We start from the raw sequence: 21,026 nt of genomic DNA, 5'->3' as shown, positions 1-21,026 counted from the left end.
GGAGGTGGTGAGTTCTCCTTCAATGGAAGTGTTCAAACAAAGCTGGGCAGACATCTGTCTGGCATGATTTAGTGAATCCTGCACTGAGCAGGGGGTTGGAGCCGATGACCCTGGAGGTCCCTTCCAACTCTACCATTCTATGATTAAACTAGGTTTTTGCATTAAGACATAACGATTATCGTGCATTTTTGTTTGTTTGAACAAATTTTGTGCGATAATAGTCCCATGTAAAGGTCTCTTAAAGGGGTTTTCCAGTGAGATACTATTGATGACCTTTCATCAGGATAGGTCATCAATAGTTGATCGGCTGGGGTCTGCCACTCAGGACCCCGACCGATTAGCTGAGCAGGCGTATGCTGTGAGCCCTGCAACAACACATAGGGCAGACCAGAAGCCTCCGCGCCGACCTCCCATGTAGTGGCCGGCGTTTGTAACTGCAAGCACGGCTCCCATTGATTTCAGTGAGAACTATGCCTGCAGTTACAAGCGCCGGCCACTACACGGAGGTCGGTGCGGAGGCTTCCGCACAGACCTTTGTGTTACTGCAGCGCTGACTGCATGCACTCATTCAGCTGATTGGTCGGGGTCCTGAGCGACGGACCCCGGACGATCAACTATTAAAGAGCTATCCCTAGGTTAGGTCATCTGTGTTATTGCAGTGCTAACAGCAATGCCCTCTCAGCTGATCGGTCAGGTTCTGACTCTACCCTCAACTACTGATGACCTATCCTGATGATAGGTCATCAGTAGTATTTCTCTGGAAAACCCCTTTAAGCTCCTGAGACAGTCTAATAGAAATCTTGCACAGAACGCAGGGTGTTAATTCCCTCCTAATACCAGCCATCTGATGGGAGATCAAGTGTCAATGTGGGAGAGTAGTGGGGGGAGGCTCCTGCTTCAGCCAGCTGCCTTACAGCCAGAGACCGGAGGACCTGAACTCTCAGGAATGGGCAAATAAATTACCTCCTGCAAGAAATAGGAACTATTTCCTTTCAATTTTATTGAAATTGTATATATTAAATATACGAACGCCATTTTAAATGCCACAATGAACACATTTACTCACTGCTGAGTCGGCCCCCAGACTGAAGCCCCATATCAAGCAGCTGTGAAGGAAGATATCCAGACAAATTCTCTGACTGTTTTGTCCATGAACTTGATTCACCACACTCAAAAATATCTGCTTCTTCCTGTGAAAATGCTGGAGACATAGGGGGCTGCAAACTTAGGAAGGAAAACTCCTGATCAAAATCCTCCCCCTCGATACCGTCCAATAATGGGAGCTTCGGGTCTGAAAAGAAAACAGAAAATTACTTTCTTCATCCTGTAATAGGGATGCAAATATGAGATAAACAAAGAGCAAATGGGCAGCAGGTCTTCTTCTACAGACACAGTGGGGCATATGTATTATTTTCTTGCACACCAGTTTCCTGGCATGCAAAAGTTGCAATTTTGGCACTTGCATAAAACTTCACAAAAGTGTCACTTTTCATGCAAGACTGTCACTTTTCCACAACGTGGAAAGTCTAGTGTTAGGGGGCAGAGCTGCACGTAGCCCATCAGATTTACTATAAATTAGTCCAAAATCCATTATAATTTATAGCCGAAACCTACGCCGGCTTGTAACTGGAGTAAGTTTCAGTCAGGAACGCAGAGGTGCCACCAGATGCAACAGAAGTATTACGAAATGTGTGCCTCTTAGTAAATTCATTGCACCGATATCAGCGTATAGTTTAGTTAGATCAGCGTATGAAACAATGGTCTAGGTAAATATATCCTATTGCATGCAGAAAATATGGTCCTGTACAGAGGCTCCACCAGCAGCAGATCAAGTAGTCAAGTACTATGGATTCTAGTAGACTTTTTCCACATTGCAGGTACGTAGAATTGCGTGTGCATTAGCAAAAAAAAAAAAAAATCAGACTTTTTAGGTGAGACAAGGGTCTCTTGACAATAAGATCATAGAGCGTCTTACTGCTGGCACCCTCAGCGACCAGCTAAAATCTGTAAGCACCACAGGGAGAGGGGATTTCCCATGACTTAAAGGGGTTGTCCCGAGGCAGCAAGTGGGTCTGTACACTTCTGCATGGCCATAATAATGCACTTTGTAATGTACATTGTGCATTAATTATGAGCCATGCAGAAGTTATAAAAAGTTTTATACTTACCTGTTCCGTTGCTGGCGTCCTCGTCTCCATGGTGCCGACTAATTTTCGCCCTCCGATGGCCAAATTAGCCGCGCTTGCGCAGTCCGGGTCTTCTGCAGTCTTCTATGGGGCTCCGTGTAGCTCCGTGTAGCTCCGCCCCGTCACGTGCCGATTCCAGCCAATCAGGAGGCTGGAATCGGCAGTGGACCGCACAGAAGAGCTGCGGTCCACGGAGGAAGAGGCCATCTTCAGCGGTGAGTAGAGAAGTCACCGGAGCGCGGGGATTCAGGTAAGCGCTCCGGTGAGCTTTCTTTACCTCCCTGCATCGGGGTTGTCTCGCGCCGAACGGGGGGGGGGGTTGAAAAAAAAAAAAACCCGTTTCGGCGCGGGACAACCCCTTTAATATTGCTACACAACCACTCTGTCCCTCCTGGTTGCTACTAACCAGAACATGTGACTGCTGTAGCCAATCACTGGCTATAGAAATTCGCTGCTGTGGCCAGTGATTGGCTGTAGCAGTCACATGGCCTGGTTAGTAGTAAATTGTTCAAAAAAGTGATATTTCCGGAACTAGTGAATTTCCCATTTCGGTGAGACCGAGCCTTAATCTGTAGTGAAGCTCAACAATCATGCTGAGTGTTTGCCAAAAAAGGGTTGTCTAGTTTAGAAAACTCATTTCTATATACTCTATTAGAGAATTCTGCGTTTATACGGGATCCCTCTGTTCAGATGCCTGATCTCTTGGACAGAGAAGAGAGCGGTTAGAAAGCAGGTCTTTCACTCTGGAGAACTAGCTCAGTTCTAAATTGTACAGAGAACCAATTGATTCCAGTGGGACCTGTATGGTGCGTTAAGGGGTTTTCTCTTTAAACACATTTGAATAGGACTCAAATCAATGAACAAAAAAAAATCAGCGTTTTGCATCTCGATTTACCAGAAATGGTAAAACGGACAGTAGTATGTAAGGATGGGCATCGTTCACATGTTTTTGTGTGTTTCACGAAAACTGTAAAAACTGATCATTTATTGCAACATAAAGTCACTGAAGTTATTTTAGTCATTTCATCCATCTCAGCCGAAGGTAAGGGCTGTAGCAATCCAATAAGCGGGAAGCCTAGTATGCACATTGTCCCTCCGTCCGACGAAGAACCCACCACTTCACCAACAGGAAGAATAACCAGAACGCGCTACAGATTTTGAAAGAAAAAATTATATGTGGCCAAAGCCACACGTGGTTTACAGTTACATAGGGGAGCCTAATGCAAATCACGTAACAGTGACTCCCATGTAAAAGCATGGAAATGCATGGGCCTTCACTTGGCCAGCCAGAGGCTAGTTGAGCTGTCCCCAATGGACTTACCTTCAACCCGCTGTGACCCCAGCTGTGTCCCAACATGGTCCTCTCTTTTTCCTATCAGCTTCCAACTTGCCCCTCATTAACCACAAGTTTAGCATCGGCTCTTCAAGACTCACCCGAACGCCTGCATACCTTTACCTGCAGGTAAAAAGCTCTGCCGCTGACAGCAGTACTGCCCTGTCCTTGTGAGGACCTCTTAGTTGCTTCATCCAGGAAGAAGTACCACAATGCCGCCTCGTGTAAGCACTGCATTACAAATTTGCAGGAAATGCAAATAAGCAAATGCACGCAACCCAGGGGACCTGCAATGATCTGAGCCTCACCAACCCTACCTGCACCACTTTATCTGCCTATGAAGGGTCAGCCTCACTTTCGCACCTTCTATCTTCCTCCCTGGTACATAGCCATTCTGCAATTTGCCCCTCTGCTCCCACACAAAGGTTCATATAAAAGGCTCCTGCCCCTAGGGCTTGTAACCCCTGCCATCTTGGCTGTCTTTTTGTTCCTGCATGCAGAGGGTCTCGCCAATGGCACATTACCCCACATGAGCCTAGCTCAACTTTTGCCTCTGTTTTATCAACCTTTTACAGGTCAATTTTTTTTTTCTTTACAAAAAGTGCCCACATTTTTTATTTTATTTTACAAAAGTGGTAACATTTAGGCCACAAAAAAAAAGTAATGATCCCATTTGGGAACATTGGCATGTAAAAAGGTTTTAATGGCCTATCTGCATGACAGGTCATCAATAGTAGATCAACATGTGTCTACCGCCTGGGACCCCTGGCAATGAGTTGTTTGCGGGGCCAGTGTGCTTCTAAATGGAGTGGATTTCTGCAGGAAGCAGACAGCTCCATTTCTTACTAAAATGGTCAGGCTTGGTATTACAGGCAAAGTTTCCACTGAAGTGAATAGGAGCTTTGCATGTAATACCAAGTCTGGACACTACAGTGAGAATGGAGCTGTCTGCTTCGTACAGAAATCAGCTCAGTGCATAAGTGCGACAGCCAAGCGAGCAGCTGATGCCATATGGCAGAAACTTGCTGATCTTCTATCGATGGCCTATTCTATATCTAGGCCATCAGTAGTTTATAACTGGACAACCCCTTACGTGGGTCACTGAAGGTATGCATTTATTGACTCACCACTGGGGGTAAATCAGCAGCATCCTCCCAAAACCTCTGCACATCTTCATCTCCCACTCAATAAGTTTTATTCAACTTAACGGATACCCGATATGCCCGATGCAATAATCGGCTTCTTCCTTACCGCTCAAGCAATGCCTTTTATTAAATAACCTTCCCAGTGGTAATGCAATTTTCTGCCATAATAGAAACCTGTGGTGAAAGCAATGCGTCCAGTCCAGGCTGTGGTTACAGTGGCTGGTTTCATATTCCCATGTCTGCAATCGGTCTGGTGCTTCATTTAATAGAGGTAATAATGCTTGAATTAGTCAGAGGCATGCTGGAGGATAGGTTTAAGCGCTCGCTGTGAAAACACGGGGATTACCGGACAAAGCCATGAATTTAGACTTCTCAGCAGAGTTAGTAAAATTCTTGCAATTTCAAAGTGAAAAACAACAAATGGTCTGGTAGAAAAGATACAGTCTATGGCCGGCTGCTATGGAGGCACATACACAGTATATCCTCAGGGAACACAAAGGCACTCAGAATGGAGACTCCTCTTTAGTTTCCCACAGCCCGACTCTAGCAAAAGCCGCTTATTACAAATGCATCCCTCAGGTTCCTTTATATGCAACGACCTTTGACACTGCTGTTGAACAATTGGTGGATTGAAAATTTGCAATGAACTGACATTTTGATCATTCCGATATTCGGAGACAGATGACGGACATCATTGCTGACTAGGCAAGGTTCTTGCTAAGCACCGGTGCTTATTCTAAATGTAAATGGCAGTATGGGTAGTGGCACGAGAGATCTGGATCAACCATGAATGAATTTTAGCTTTTCTGCATTTACACAATTGTTGTTATAACTGCTCAGAAAAACAAGAGAATCGGGGCAAATAATTGGCCGGTGTAAAGGATCCTTATACCGGAAGGAGGTTTACCCTTAAAGATGTGGTGCACATTTCCAATGTGGAAAAAACATCTTCCCCAAGCCCAAGTGATTTCTCACATTGACCGTGTCTTATCAAAAGTGAAAAGAAATGGGTTTGGTACTGTGTGGAGGTGCATTTAGACTGCATTTAGGTGCATCTGTTCAGGCAAACGAGAATCGTCCGTGTAAAAGGGGCATTGGCCAGTAAAGCTACGTGGGATTGTTCTCAGTAAGAGAAAGAAGATAATGCTGTGGATATGATGCCTTTAATGACTAATAGAAAGAGATGTTACAGAAAACTTTTGACCCTAATTAGGGTTCTTCCTCAGGCATATAGGAATGATCTGAAGAAGGGTTGGGATTGTTATCTGTAGGTTGCAGGGAGACCCTCAGGTCTGGGCCTTTTCCTTGCCACCCACTTCTGAGGCTTTATCATCTGTGGAGAAATTATTTGCTCTTTTGGGGTTGATTTATGATGACCCCAATGAGATATCTCGGGCCGATATCTTAGGCATAATAAGACTGATCTGAAATGCCATGATTCGAAGAACAGTCTTGCCACCTGGGATCCCACAAGTGGTTCTACTCTTGGCCCAAAAAAGGCTCTCAGAGGCTACTTGTGTCTAGTGGACCTCTTTTTCCGCTTGCGTAGAGCTTGTTGACCACTAGACATGCATCTATGATGTAATTGAAGAGCTTTTCCCTAGTTAGGGTATGAGAGGGGGCGCATTATTGGACTCAGCGAGCTGGGTGGTTGTATTGACGAACTGCCCGCCACCTGGGCCATTCTGATCAGACTGTGAGGAGGTTTTGGGACCACTGGATACGTTAGGGCATGCACACAAGGACGCCCTTGACAGACCACCAGTAGAGAGGATCATCTGATTGTCCGACAAGCATGAGTAGCTCCAACTGTTCAGTTGTCTACCGTACAGAGACAGGGGGTACCATCATTACAGTTCTCTGTCGGAACCATTTCCAGGCAGTTGGCTGAAAGACATTTAGTCTCACGGTGCCCATTACATGTACTGTCTTTGACACCCACCCAGCGTTCCCTCTGTTGCAGAGGTGTCGTGAATGACAAAACTGGACTTCTGCAGAGTGAAACCAGGTTGTCTTCAGCGACAAATCCAGGTTTAGATAGGGTTCTGATGACGGCCATGTTTGTGTTTGCAGATCTATCCTGACGAAGAACCCCAAGCAGGTTCGAAAGCTTTCTGTAACATCATTAGCCAATGAAAGGTATCATATCTACAAGATTACTTTGTTTCTCATATGGAGAACAATCACATTTTTATGAAAAGCAATACATGAATGGTCCATATTTGTTCCACTGCAGATATTCTCTGATGAATTACGAACCCAGTCTTAACTAAAGAAATATATAGACTTAGTACTTAGAGATGGGAAAAAAAGGTTTCCCATTTATTTCACATGCTACTCTCCTTGTTAGGCCAGCTTCACACAACCGTATGCGAGTTGTGCCCAAAGAACTTGGAAACAACAAGCATCAGACAGCACATAGATACCAGTTCATGTACTGTCCAATCCCAAAGGACCCGGCACGTTGCATATGCTATTCTTGTCTGTGAAAAGGACTTGCATGGACTGTTTTCACATGTACCAATAAAAAATCATGCATGTGTATAGCCTCATAGGCTATTAGGGGCTGCGTGCTGTCCGTGGAATACACAGGCCAAATATATGCCCGTGGGAAGGCACCCTTAAATGTGGAATTGCTGCTACAGTTTATTCACAATACAACACATCTATACAATATTATTTACTACCGATAAATACACTTACCATTCTGACTATTATTCTTTTCCGGATCCCTCAAGTCAAATAAGTTGCTATTCATATTATCTGTAGGTGCAGATATATTAGATAGTAAGCATAACATGAAACGCTAGGCTATGATACTGTAGAGTACAATCTGAAGGGTGCGTTCACACATCACTGATTTGCTGCAGATCCGCAGAAGATTTCACCCCTTCAATTTGAATTCAGTCGAAAGGGTGAAATCTGCACCAACATCTGCGACCCAATCTGTAGCAAATCAGCGACATGTGAACGCACCCTGAATGCGATCAGTGACCTTTACATCCTTCTTTCTGTGATTCAGAAGGTGGAGCTGATCGTCTTATATTTTGGGTGTATACATCTCAATAGGACCGTGAAATGGAAATACACACTTGGCTGTATAAACACTGCATTGCAGAGACTACTCATAATCTACGCCCATTAGATCGTGCGTCCAGATCTTATCACCTGGCTGGTCTTATAGAAGAGGAAGTACCCAGTTAGTGCTTCGCCCAACATTGTAAGGATTTCCAAAAGTCAGCAATGAGAAGGCTGATGAGATGCACTCACCGGATATTGCTTCGGAGTTGTTTAGTGTTTCTCCTTGTAATGTAAGCAGCCTACAGGTTAGAACGCAGGGAAGAAAAAGAAAAAATAACCTAAATTAAAATGAAATGGACCTGTCTGTACCCTGCAGAGCTCACAAGATCAAAGACATGATGTATCACATGGACATTGTGTCAAGAGCCTCTTAAAACATTTTATACCTGGGGGTCTCTGAATTGTGCTGCTAGTATAAGGGGGAGAAAGACACAAAAGCCTGAAATATCTCAAAATGTGTGATTGAAAAGGTTACATGCTTAATAGGCAGCACTGGGTATAGAGAACTTGTGCCATGCTTCAAGGACTTTTAAAGGGTTACCCCCATCATAGGCATTTACAGCAAATCTATAGGATATTCCATAAATGCCTGAAAGCTGCAGATCCCACCTACGGCTCAACACTGCTAGAATGTTGCCTGGTTTGTGCTTCTTTAAAGATCCTCATGACACTAGATTAGGACTCCTGACCCTGGCGTATGACAATGACTAATGCCCTTTTTACATGAGCAGAGAATCTCACAATTCTCGTTTGCCCGAGGAACTGAACTGGTGACGTCATCAGGAACGTGTCCGCACTCGGGCGGCCCATTTAGATTGCATGATTCTCGTTGAGAATCGTGTAGTCCTCGTATACTAATCGTTCCTATGTGTAACACTGGCCGATCAGTGTTTAAACTGCATGATAAATGCACAAGCCGGCGCCAATTTTAATGCCGCCTGAAACTGAACTGTGAACAAGAAGCGCAAGATTCTCATTCGTCGTTGGCTGCGTTTAAACTGAATTATCAGTCAATTTTGCTCGTTTGAATGATTTTCTGAACGATAATTGCTCTGTGTAAACGCAGCATAACTTGGGTTTGCCTGGTTTCATAGGACTTAAAGGGGTTGTGCCAACTAACAAAATGCAGGGCCAAGGGGCAAACAGCTGAATTTGTTGAGAGAAGCTACAGCCGGCCAAACATTTCCCCTGCAGAAGCTGCTGCAAGGGAAATGTAGTATTACAAGATGGCCATTCACAAGAATGGCTGCTTCGTGATATAATGACACCATAAGGTGCCCCACATTTCTTTATCAATTTATATCCATTCAATGCAAATGCCCCGTAAGCACACACACTGTGGCACATTGCGGATTGGCCTTTTTATTGACATAGGGTGTGCTTATTTCCTGGAAGATAAAGGCCCATTTACACGCCAAGATAATTGTTCAAACGTTCGAAAGATTGAAAGCTTTAGCGATCTTTTTGCATAAAGTGTTAAGGGACATTTCATTTGCATGTAAAAGGGCCTCCAGGAGCAGTTTGCAGAGCCCAGCCAGTGACTAATCGCACACCCTGCTGTGCAAACAGCTGCATTGTTCTCTTCATGGTTGCCAGCAGAATACAATGTAATAGTCAGGCTCCCGCAGAGAACACAGCATGCGGTTTGTAGAGAGACCTTAAAATCAACGTTCAGACAAAAAGTGCATGATGGGAGCGTTTAGATGTAAAGATTATCGCTCATTTTCGGTCATTTGAACAACTTTTGAGTGAACATACTCAACATGAAATACAGCTTCCCAGCTAAGTGATACAAATAGTGGACATTTTACCCAATGCAAATCTGTACTCACATGTGATTATCCACCAACTGATCATCCCCAGAACTTCCCGTCTTCTCTACATTATCCTGTTCAGAGTTTTCTTTTGGAGCCTGCAGAAGAGTATTTACAATGTAATAGAACTGACCAATCCACCTGATTGGACAGTGGAGTGGCGCTATATACATCATTATAAATACAAGAAAACCTGTTTACCAAGACCAACGCGAGGGACTCAGGCACAGCCAGCTAGGTGAGTACTGAGGGTTTGTTTTTTTCCCATGTAGTTTAGCTAGGGCTTATTTTCAGGGGTGCTTGTATTTCCAGCCCCCCACAAAATCGTGGAGGGCTTATTATCGGGGTAGGTCTTATCTTGGGGAACTACGGTAGTAGAAAAACTCCGTAAATGCCAAGAGACATGGAACCTGAATCTGTGTGAGCAGTTCTCAGTACATTCATTTCTAGCTTTAAAGAGGATTTTCTGAGCAAGAAATGGTGGGGAAAAAAATGCAGTACTTACCTCTTAAATGGTCCTTTGCATCTACTCTGGTCCTCATCTCTCTGGTCCCAGAAGAAGCTGCAGTGGTCCCATGCTGGTAACTGTACCCATGACCACTCAGCTAATCACAGTTTTCAGTAGTAATCCTGCATGTATCCATGAAAGCCAGTCATTACTTGAAATTCTGAAAGCCCATGTTTACAATGAACGGCACATGACCGCTGTGGCTTCTTCTGGGAATTGGCTGTGCTGGACCAGGATACTATTTAAGAGGTGAGTATAGTTTATTTTCCATTTCAAAGCCGCTTAGGCCACTCTTACACATAGCATTGGCAAAACGCTGTGATTTTACTGCTGTTTTCGGATGCATTGTGATGGGTGACGATATGTGTTAAAAAGCGCAAAAATGCAGCAAAATAGAGCAGACAGCGCTGGAAAATTGCAGCATTAAAAAACGCCATGTTCGAGCGCAGGTCTGCACGGCCCCATTGAAATCAATGGGAGCATTCTACCACAGCATTTAAAACACAGTGGTAATCGTGGTAAAAAGCGCATACGTGAGAGCGGCCTTAGGCTGTGTGCAGACAAAAAGCAGCGGAAAGGTTTACTATTAGGGCTCGGTCAGAAAAGCGTGTTTTACACACTGCTGCAGCAGCATGTAAAACCATGCTTCTATAGCAACCAATAGGTTGCTATGGAAGTGCTCACACAGACCCTTTTTAAAAGCACAGACTCTGCGCTTCTAAAAAAGAACAGACAGCGAGTGTAGACTTGCCTGTCAGCTCTGTGGTGTGCGCTGTCCAGGGTGCTTAACATAGGCTCCTATGGGAGCCGTGGAAGCAGGCTGCCCGAACCACGGATGTGTGAACAGACTGCTTCGTGGAACTAGAGACAGCCCGGTTGCGTGATCTTTTCCTGCATGTCAGGAGCATGGTTTCACACGTTGCTTAGCAGCATGTAAACCACGCTCCTCTGACCGGGCCCTTAAAGTGAATAGGATTAAAGCAAATCCTTTTCACGCTGCAGATTTTTTTACTGTAACTGTACTGGAACTCTAACCTGCAGTTTTGCTGCATTTCCACAACAGGTGAACACAGCCTTAGGCCGGGCTCACTCGAGCATATGATTACCGTATATTACGTGCGCGTGTGATATGCAGTAATTTGCAGACAATCAAATACGTTGCCTTAAGCAGTTCTAGTCACATTAGCGTGCAGGAATTGCGTAATACGTGAGCGCAAAAAAGAACAAAGCATGTTCTATCTTGTGGTGTATTACATGTGAGAGAGAGACCATTGTTCTCTATGGGTGTGTAATCAACGCCGCCCATACGCAATAACATTGTGTATGGGCGGTGTGTACACGCGCTGTTGAAAAGTGATGCTGTGGGAAATAAAAGCAAAAAAAAAAAAAATAGGTGGATTGTGCATGACAGTATGCGTGAAATACACTGTCATGCACAGTACAATTTTGCAGTGATAGGCCGAGCCACCGGCGGCTCCACAGCGTTTTATGCTTACGGCCATGTGTTCCCGGCCTTAAGAAGAGGCCATACAATAAAATACAGTATAATACAAAAAATGTGCTAAACCTTTAGATAACATGGGGTATATGGAGGCATCTCATGAAATTCCTTCTGTATTTCAGACATTAGATGGGCTGTCTTCTTCCAAAAGTGCAAAAGTGTAGTCTGTGAAAACAGAGAGAATTTATAGAATGAACTACGACCATACAACAATAATCAAGTATCTAGTAAAGAGATATTAATAGTGGCATCACAGCCATTTTTGGGTCATATGCATGTGTGGATGACATCTGGAGCGAAGGTCTATAAGTGCTGTCACAGACTGCAACGTTCTGATCTGAAGATTAGACAAAAAAATAATTTTATATATATATATATATATATATATATATATATATATATATATATATATATATATATATATATATATAATTGTTGTAATATCATTACTGAGTAGATAGCACTGGACTACATTTCTAATAATAAGCAATAAAACATTAGGCCAATTGCCCATATGTAATGTCATGCTTGTATCTGACATAAGGTCAATGTCATGAGGCCGAATCTCATTTAAACTACAGTATCATTAGTATTACTATTCGGCATCCCTCCAAGAGATAGGTAGTGTAACAATTATGCACAATCACATTTATAGCACACTTAGAAAGTGTCTGCTTGGCAATGGGGTTCAGGGACTCCACCTACAGGGGTGAGAATTAGCTATACTCATCTCCCTTAACTCTTTCCAATCCAATTTGTATCCTGGTTTTCCTAGGGGGCTTGCTCTTTTTCTGCCGTTATACAACGGCGCTATATGCTGGCTAAAGCCAGTACTACATGGGGTGACATGTTGGATAGGCTCTGACAACAGAGAGGCTGGCAATATACAGTAAGAGAACCCCGACGGACGTCTCCCAACATCAGAGCTGTACAGCCTTAAATCGTTATATCTTAAGACGTCAGACAGTGGAATGGAAAGGGTTAGTCACCTCTTCCTTATGGCCCTTTTACACGAGCTGACAATTGAGTAAACGACTGCACGAACGCTGATGTCACCGCTAAGGTCGTTAGCGCTCATGCAGAGCGTCTACACTGACAGACTTCACGCCTGGATCGCGGGCTTCTCACTCAGCGCTTCACCTTGTATGTGTAGGGTTGAGCGGGGAGTGTTTTCACTGAACGACAACCCACGATCCAGCGCTTGTTTTTATGCTGAATGAAAGTTAGCAATAAGAACCTGCGAACGAATAGAGAACGATTTTTGTGCATTTACATGGCATGTATATCACTCTAATTCATTCATTTGAACACATTGTGAGCGATGATCTTCCAGTGTAAATGGTCCATAACACCGACACTCGAGTTGATGCGGAAATCGAGAAGGGACAATATTGATGTCTCCACCAATACAAATGGAAGAGGCCATCAAGGAACATATTACTAGACTGTTAATGTGTGTTTGATCATTCTATACATTTTGGTCCTATTACAAATACCAGAGTGCTTTACCTGATAGGAGGCAAGTGAATGGGATAGCAGATTGCAGCGGCTAGCTCCGAGAAGATCTACTTTCTGGCATACATCCATTTTAGTCTTGTCGAAGTGGCTCTTAGTATTTCTTACTTGAATTTGCACCTAGAGAAAAAGATCAATATGAACTAGGATCTCCTTAAGCTGAATATTGGCACAATTTATGTAAAGTCTACGAAATTCTGTGACAACATATGACAGAAAATGGCCATACTTACTGATACAAGCAGGATGCAGACAGGGCATAATGTTATATGAGGGATGTCACACAGGTGTAAAAACAACAGCATAGGGGGGCTGACAACTTATAGAAACTTTATTTGTGTGCTTCTCATAGGTGACAGGCATACTGTTCTCAATATACTATGTGTGTATATTATAAATTGTATATGCTGTATGTGTAATATATATTATATACATACACAGTATATAGAAAATGAATGGCAGTTCTCAAATTTTATAATGTGCTTTATGCCAGGTCAACATTTCTGAATTGAAAGTGTGGCAGCAAATGGAAACTGATCTATCTGAGTCAGTAATTCGAACTAATGTCACTATAAAAGCTTTTCTACTAGGAGCTAAAAATAAATATGGACTTAGTATTCAATTTCTAGCACAGCCATATGCTGGAGCTCCTGCAGAAGTGCTACCTGGGTGATATATTGATCCTCTACAAATTAGTACCAAACAGAAATTAAAGAATTGCGTCATACGGAAAAGCTCCATCAATAAAAAATTCCAATTATATTATAGATTAATTACATAACAGACCTCAGAAAGACAACAATTACATAGGCCAACAGCGGCCGATACAGTACATTGATAACATCAAGTAGAATTCTCTATTAACCCTTTCCAATCCACTGTCTGACTTCTTTCAACACTCTGATTGAAGGCTGTACAGCTCTGATGTTGGAGGCCTCTCCAGCATGTCCGATACTGCAGTACTGGCTCTAGCCAGCAGATGGCACCATTGTATAATGGCAGAAAGAGAGAACCTCCTAGGAAACCATGATTCCAAAATTGGATTGCAAAGGGTTAATATGCTTGGCAGTACATTTTCATAAATATAGGGTTTCTTGCATAGATTAGCTAGTTTGTGGTTTTCAGTGTTCAATGCAAAAGATACATTCAAATGCTGCAAATTGAAAAACAATGATTGCACATATTTTGCATTCCACATGTGAGTGGCACGCAGACCGACACGCCAGAACTATCATCATGTAGGGCCCCCTCTAGCCCGGGAAAGCACAGCAGCTCAACGTGACATCGATTCCACAAGTGGATGGATGAAGTCTAGAGGGATGTTGAGGCACCAGATAGCCGTGTGGCATTTGTGGGTGCAGGATCTCGGGTGTGAATGGATCTCTCCACCATAGCATCTCTCCTGACCCTCCTATCTATCGCATCTCTAGGAACCTCCAGTCTGTTCGTACTAAACAGTTTGCCGAAACTATTCAGTCCTCCCTATCGCCTATCTCTCGCCTCCCCTGCCCTAACCTGGCAGCCGAATATTACCACACCACCCTCAGCCGTGCCCTGGATGAAGTGGCACCGCCTGTGACGCGAGCCGTCAAACGCAGACCACGGCAACCCTGGCTCACATCCCAAACGCGCTTCATCCGGCGGTGCTCTAGGTGCGCCGAGCGGCTGTGGAGAAAGTCAAAGCTGCCAGCAGACTTCCTCCACTTCAAATTCATGCTTAAAACGTATAACCTAGCCCTTCACCATGCCAAACAAGTTTATTTCACCTCCCTTGTCTCCTCACTATCCCACAACCCCAAAACAACTCTTTGAGACCTTTCACTCCCTCCTCAGCCCCAAGGAACAGGCCCCTGTGACCCACCTGACTGCTGGAGAACTAGCTGCCTACTTCAAAGAAAAAAAAAAAAAAAAAAAAAAAAAAAAATCGGCAACATTCGAAAAGAAATCTCTGAAAGCTGCATGGTTAGCCCTGATCCCAGTTTCATCAGCACTGCACCCAGCACCTACTCACTATCTACGCTAGAACCAACGACAGAGGAAGAAGTCTCCAGGCTCCTTTCCGCTGCTCGCCCCACCACCTGCGCTAGCGACCCTCTCCCCTCTCACCTCCTCCGCTCCCTTTCCCCAGCTCTCATTACTCACCTTACCACAATCTGCAACCTCTCCCTAACCTCTGGCACTTTTCCCTCCTCATTCAAACACTCCATTATATCCCCTCTGCTTACAAAACCAACCCTGGACCCGACTAATGCTGCCAACTACCGACCCGTCTCAAACCTCCCCTTTATCTCCAAATTACTGGAACGCCTGGTCTACTCCCGCCTTACCCGCTTTCTCTCTGACAACTCACTCCTTGATCCCCTCCAGTCTGATTTCCGCTCTCTACACTCGACCGAAACTGCCCTTACAAAAGTAACAAATGACCTGATGACTGCAAAGTCGAGAGGTGATTACTCCCTACTAATCCTCCTTGACCTGTCTGCTGCATTTGACACTGTCGACCATAACCTCCTTCTCACTATGCTCCGCTCTATTGGTTTAAAGGATACTGCTCTCTCCTGGTTCTCTTCCTACCTCTCTGACGGCTCTTTCAGTGTTTCCTTTGCTGGTTCTATCTCTGCTCCACTTCCTCTCGCTGTTGGGGTACCCCAGGGCTCGGTCCTTGGTCCCCTTCTTTTCTCTATCTATACTGCCCCAATTGGACGAACCATCCACAAATTTGGCCTCCAATACCATCTCTATGCTGATGACACCCAACTATACACCTCCTCTCGTGAGATCTCTGGACCATTCCTCCAAAATATCACCGACTGTCTGTCCGCAGTCTCTAACACTATGTCCTTCCTTTTTCTCAAACTAAACCTCTCTAAAACTGACCTCCTTGTCTTTCCACCTTCTAACCGACCTCCCCTCAACATCTCCATTCCAGTGTCTGGCACCATCATAACCCCCAGACGGCATGCCCGATGCCTTGGGGGTCACACTGGACTCTGACCTCTCCTTTGCCCCCCATATCCAATCTCTGGCCCAAACATGCCACATGCACCTCAGAAATATTGCTAAAATACGTCCGTTCCTAACCACGGACACGCTAAAGACGCTCGTGGTTGCGCTCATCCACTCCCGGCTTGACTACTGCAACTCGCTACTCATTGGCCTCCCCCGCACTAGACTCGCTCCACTCCAATCCATACTAAATGCAGCAGCTAGACTCATTTTTCTATCCAGTCGTTATTCAGACGCCTCTGCATTATGCCAGTCGCTGCATTGGCTGCCCATCCACTGCTGAACTAAATTTAAACTGCTATACCTCACCCACAAAGCTCTGTATGGCGCCGCGCCACCATACATCGCCTCCCTACTGTCAGTATACCACCCAGCCCGCTCACTCCGATCGGCTAACACACTCAGACTAAACACCCCTGTAATACGAACCTCACATGCTCACCTACAGGACTTCACCAGAGCAGCACCCATCCTCTGGAATGCTCTACCCCAAGGCATCCGGACAATCCCTGATGCACGAAATTTCAGACGTGCCTTAAAAACGCACCTCTTCAGGGAAGCATACCAAATCTCCTGACCTAGTCCCCCGCCCCTCCCTATGGTGCTCCACCCTGTTTTGCCTTCTGATAAATGATCTGTACATAAAATTTCCTATTGCCTGTGTTCCCCAACCCCTGCACCTCCTGTACCACCCTCAACCCATTTGTGTCTAACCCAATGTATCTCACATTGTAATTGTTGCAATTGTTGTATTGTTTTGCATTTATCCATGCCTGAAAGCGCTGCGGAATAAGTTGGCGCTATACAAATAAAGATTCTTATTATATTATTATTATCCCATAAATGCTCAATTGGGTTCATGTAGGGCTGATGTGCGGGGCACGCCATTCGTAAGAACTTTGCAGAATGCTCCTCGAACCAATTCTGGACAACATGGGCACCAAGTGTATTATCTTGCTGGGATATCCCATCATTGTGGGGGTGTATGAAGTCCATGAAGGGCTGTAAATGTTCACCAAGTAGTGAAATGTATTCCCGGTCCACACATGACACTATGGATAAAGGAATGTTAAATGTCCCCACAACTTTAGAAATGAAATGTCCCATCTGTCTGGCACCCACTACCATGCTTTGTTCGAGCTCTGATAATTCACATCACCTTGCCATGAGCCCGCTGGCCAGTGGTCAATCTCACTCACAAGATAGCACCTCACAACTTAGGGTGGTTTCACAGGGACGAGAAAAAAAAAAAAACGCATGATTTTGACTTAATATGAAAGTCAGTAAAAAAGCAGATCATGAATCCAAAGAGTTACAATGGTTTCCTTCCTATTAGCGATGTTTTCACTCATGCGATGTGGAGTTTTTCCTATCTTCCTGCGTTTCTTTATCTCCCATGTTTCCCTATGAAGCCTCCTTTTTATCGTGTTGCATTGCGCTGCGATGTGATTTTAACATTAGAAAGTTCTCGACTTGCTGGTAATTTTAGAACGGGCTGCAATAGTTAGGACTAGAGATGAGCGAGTATACTCGCTAAAGACAATTGCTCGAGCGAGCATTGCCTTTACAAGTACCTGCCCGCACGAGACGAAAGGTTCAGGTGCCGACGCGGGGGTGTGGTGAGTAGCGGCTGTCAGGAGGAGGGAGGAGAGAGAGAGACAGAGACAGAGAGATTTCCCCTCCGTTCCGCCCCGCAGCTCCCTGCCCGCCACCGGCACCCGAACCTTTTGTCTCGAGCGGGCAGGTACTCGCTCATCTCTAGTTAGGACATTAAATGCTAACTTTTTTTTTCCATATCTAGTACCATATCTAATAACGGTCTGCATTCTTACAATCCGGGGGCACAAAGCCTGTGATTTTTTTTCTTTTTATTTCAGATGCAACACTTTCCTAGTTTTCTAACCTTTCTGAATTTCTCCATCTGCTTATAGGTGTCGGGGTCTAGTTCTTGGGAGACATCCTTCATCCACAGCAAGGCTCCCCTGTACTCAGTCCGTGCTTTTTCCATTTGGTTGATGGTCAATAAGGTATCGGAGACCGCTCGGTTAGTAAAGGTGGCCATTTCCTGCTGAAGCCGTGAAAGCGGAGTACACAGGGCTAACCTGAAAAGGAAAAAATAAGGTGAAATGAGCTTAAAAGGGAATCTGGGACCTAAGAAAAGTTACAGCAAATGTAATGATATAAAAAAAAAGGAAAACCATAGTACTCACTACTTAAAGGGAACCCGTCAGGTCCTGAAAGCACCATGAACTAAGTTATAGTATGTAGAGAGAAACAATATATCTCACACTCATAGGAACCAATGCAATATACACATATGCAGAAAGACTTACCTCCGTGGGAGGTCCCTGTCCTTGAGACCTCCCTAAAACGTCATATAGCAGAACAAGGTAGAGGATTTCCCATAAAGAAATGGAGGATCCCCCAAGTCTAACGGCAGGATTTATTTTCTCCAAAAAAAATACATTTACAAACTTGACAGATGGGTACAGAGGTGCGGTGCAACGCGTTTCGGGGCTCTACTATGGCCCTTTTATCAAGCATGCTACTGGCGACTCTCCACCCTTCATGGATGTACTTACGGTAGTACAGAGGACTTCAAGACATTGATTGGTCTTTGGTACGTTTCCTTGACTTAGAAAACCACAAGCCTCTGGCGAGTCCCCCTTCTGCCTTTTAATTGTGATTTTGCGTTTTACCCTGAGCGTTGCTCCTAAATATTGATAAACTAAGTTATGGTGCTTATATGACAGGGAATGTGGAGTCTGGGGGTGTATTTTTCATACTTACCCGGCACCCCGTTCCCGTTTTTTCAACCCTGGAAGTCGGTGCTCAGTCTATGACTCTTTTCTTCAGTAAATGCGTTTGCACTCCCACTGTCCTCTATGGGAGTGCAAATGCAAGAAAACAGTCATGCTCATAGACCAAGCGCTGACTTCCAAGCGTGACAGAGTGAGAATGGGGAGCCTGGTAAATATAAAAATTAACCCTTGGACTCCATGATCCCTGTCCTATAACACTATAAAGGTGACTATCCACTACAGTTCTTTTTCACAGCGAAATTCGCAGCGTTTTTTTTCCTCCAGGGGTCTATGGGAATTGGTAATGTTAAAATCGCGATCGCGCAAAATCGTGATTTCGCGGTAAATTGCTGGAGCATTCTTTAGCTCCTAAATAGGAAAAGTATAAGGGTCACGACTTGATTATTCAATGCTTAGTGCAAAAGTAAGTGCACTCCTATGTAATGTAACTTCCCAGTGTCGTACAAGTGTGAAATTTGGCATGAGCATTCTTTAGGTCCTAAATAGGAAAAGTGTAGGGGGGGTCACAACTCGATTATTCAATGCCAAGTGTAAAAGTAAGTGCACCCCTTTGTAATGTAACTTCCCGGTGACCTACGAGCGTGAAATTTGATGCGAGCATTCTTTAGGTCCCAAGTGAGGAGAGTGGGAGGGGTGACATATTCTGCAGAGGGACATTGGTACATGCAGTCTGAGGAGAATCTAACGCTCCTCTATGTGTATACATATTTTATTCCTCGGTTCCTCTAATGTAGCCACAACTTCATAAAATTTTCTGTGCCAACAACACATAAACACTTGCATCAAATTAACTCGGGTGAAGCCATGTATATCAGCTAATAAAATATAATTTACAAAGTTTGTTATGCAAAGTATGTTGGAAGAGTAGATAAAAGTAAGGGTATACCTCTGGCCAGCAGATGAGCATAAAGCATTGCCAGTGACTTTCATCATTTTCCCAGCTCGTGTGCTGTTTTGCTGAGCATGTACTTTCAAATGCAAACCAAAGTCATTTTCTTCCAATGATAGCGCTGTAAAACGCATGAGGTTATTAAAATTTACATTGTTAGCTTTAAAGGGTAAGAAAGTTGATTGGTTATATCCATTTCGTATATTACATACACGTGTATAAACATAAATACATACATATACACACATATAACAACCCTGCATACAATATTCTTCCCTCTGATTAAAACATCAATAACAGGTATTATGCATTGCGGTATGGGAGCTTACGGTATCCTGTGCCTGGGTGTGCATCTAGGTCGGTGCTATATATGGTATAAGTAGGTTAAATGTTTATTTTGCGTTGCAACATGTGACTGCTATTAATGCATTCTGATATGATGCTGGTTATACATTGTAACACACATATGGGACATCAATCATTATACTAATGCATATTTGACTGATGTACTGTTTTTGTGTGAGGGGCTTTCAGTAATTAGTGGGTGCTTGAGATGGGTTCAGTGATCTGTGCCCCCTACTCTCTGCTGATTGACCGACATACTCTGTATACGTGTATCCCTTAGTTCTTTTAAGCTGGGTTCCCACAGGTCGTATTCTCGGCAGAACTCTCGCAGTTTTGCCGCAGTGAAAAACCGCGAGATTTCTGCCAGAAAAGGGCAGCTTCAAAACCCGTGGCACGTAGCCGCAGGTTTTGGAGCAACTTCGCCGTATGCTTTTCTGTTGTGGCTGGCTCTCCCTTAGGGAAGAGCGAGGCCGCAGCATAAGAAAAAAAAAAGAATGGACATGCTGCGTCCTGGGAATCCACGCTGCAGCGCCGGCTTCGCCACGCCATGTGGACGAGATTTTTGACAAATCTCGTCCACATGGCTGGCTAATCCCGGAATTAGCGGCCGCAAGTGGATTTGCTGCAGTGAATTTACACATGAAATTACGCGGCAAATCCGCCCCATGTGAACCCAGCCTAACTACGCTCCGTTTCCTTTTTTCTGGATTTTACTGTAATTACGGTATACTATGCTGTCATGAGGTTTTAGCTCCCTTATTATTTGTGTAGGAGTCTGTATCGTTAATGCTTCGGCATGTTGTTTACCTTTCAGTAAAACGAGGTTGAAAAATAAATAAATACAAGGTATTATCCATATGTGATGATAGGCACGCTCTATA

General features: G+C 44.3%; 1 protein-coding gene across 2 annotated transcripts in view; it reads right to left on the bottom strand.

Annotated features, from left to right (window-relative positions):
* ICA1L (islet cell autoantigen 1 like) overlaps nt 1-21,026 on the bottom strand; it is a 40,785-nt gene that overhangs the window by 7,950 nt on the left and 11,809 nt on the right. For both annotated transcript variants that reach the window (XM_066575696.1, XM_066575697.1), the window contains exons 5-12: nt 19,798-19,921; nt 17,993-18,191; nt 13,078-13,203; nt 11,635-11,733; nt 9,578-9,657; nt 7,935-7,984; nt 7,368-7,427; nt 1,067-1,291 (exon numbers count right to left, since the gene is read on the bottom strand). In XM_066575696.1, coding sequence (XP_066431793.1) covers nt 1,067-1,291; nt 7,368-7,427; nt 7,935-7,984; nt 9,578-9,657; nt 11,635-11,733; nt 13,078-13,203; nt 17,993-18,191; nt 19,798-19,921 — 963 coding nt within the window. The remainder of the gene's footprint in view (nt 1-1,066; nt 1,292-7,367; nt 7,428-7,934; nt 7,985-9,577; nt 9,658-11,634; nt 11,734-13,077; nt 13,204-17,992; nt 18,192-19,797; nt 19,922-21,026) is intronic.

This window comes from Eleutherodactylus coqui, chromosome 8 (assembly GCF_035609145.1).
Source record: "Eleutherodactylus coqui strain aEleCoq1 chromosome 8, aEleCoq1.hap1, whole genome shotgun sequence".
Lineage (NCBI taxonomy): Eukaryota > Metazoa > Chordata > Amphibia > Anura > Eleutherodactylidae > Eleutherodactylus > Eleutherodactylus coqui.
Note: the sequence above shows the minus strand (reverse complement) of the source record. Positions and strands in the feature narration are given on the sequence as shown.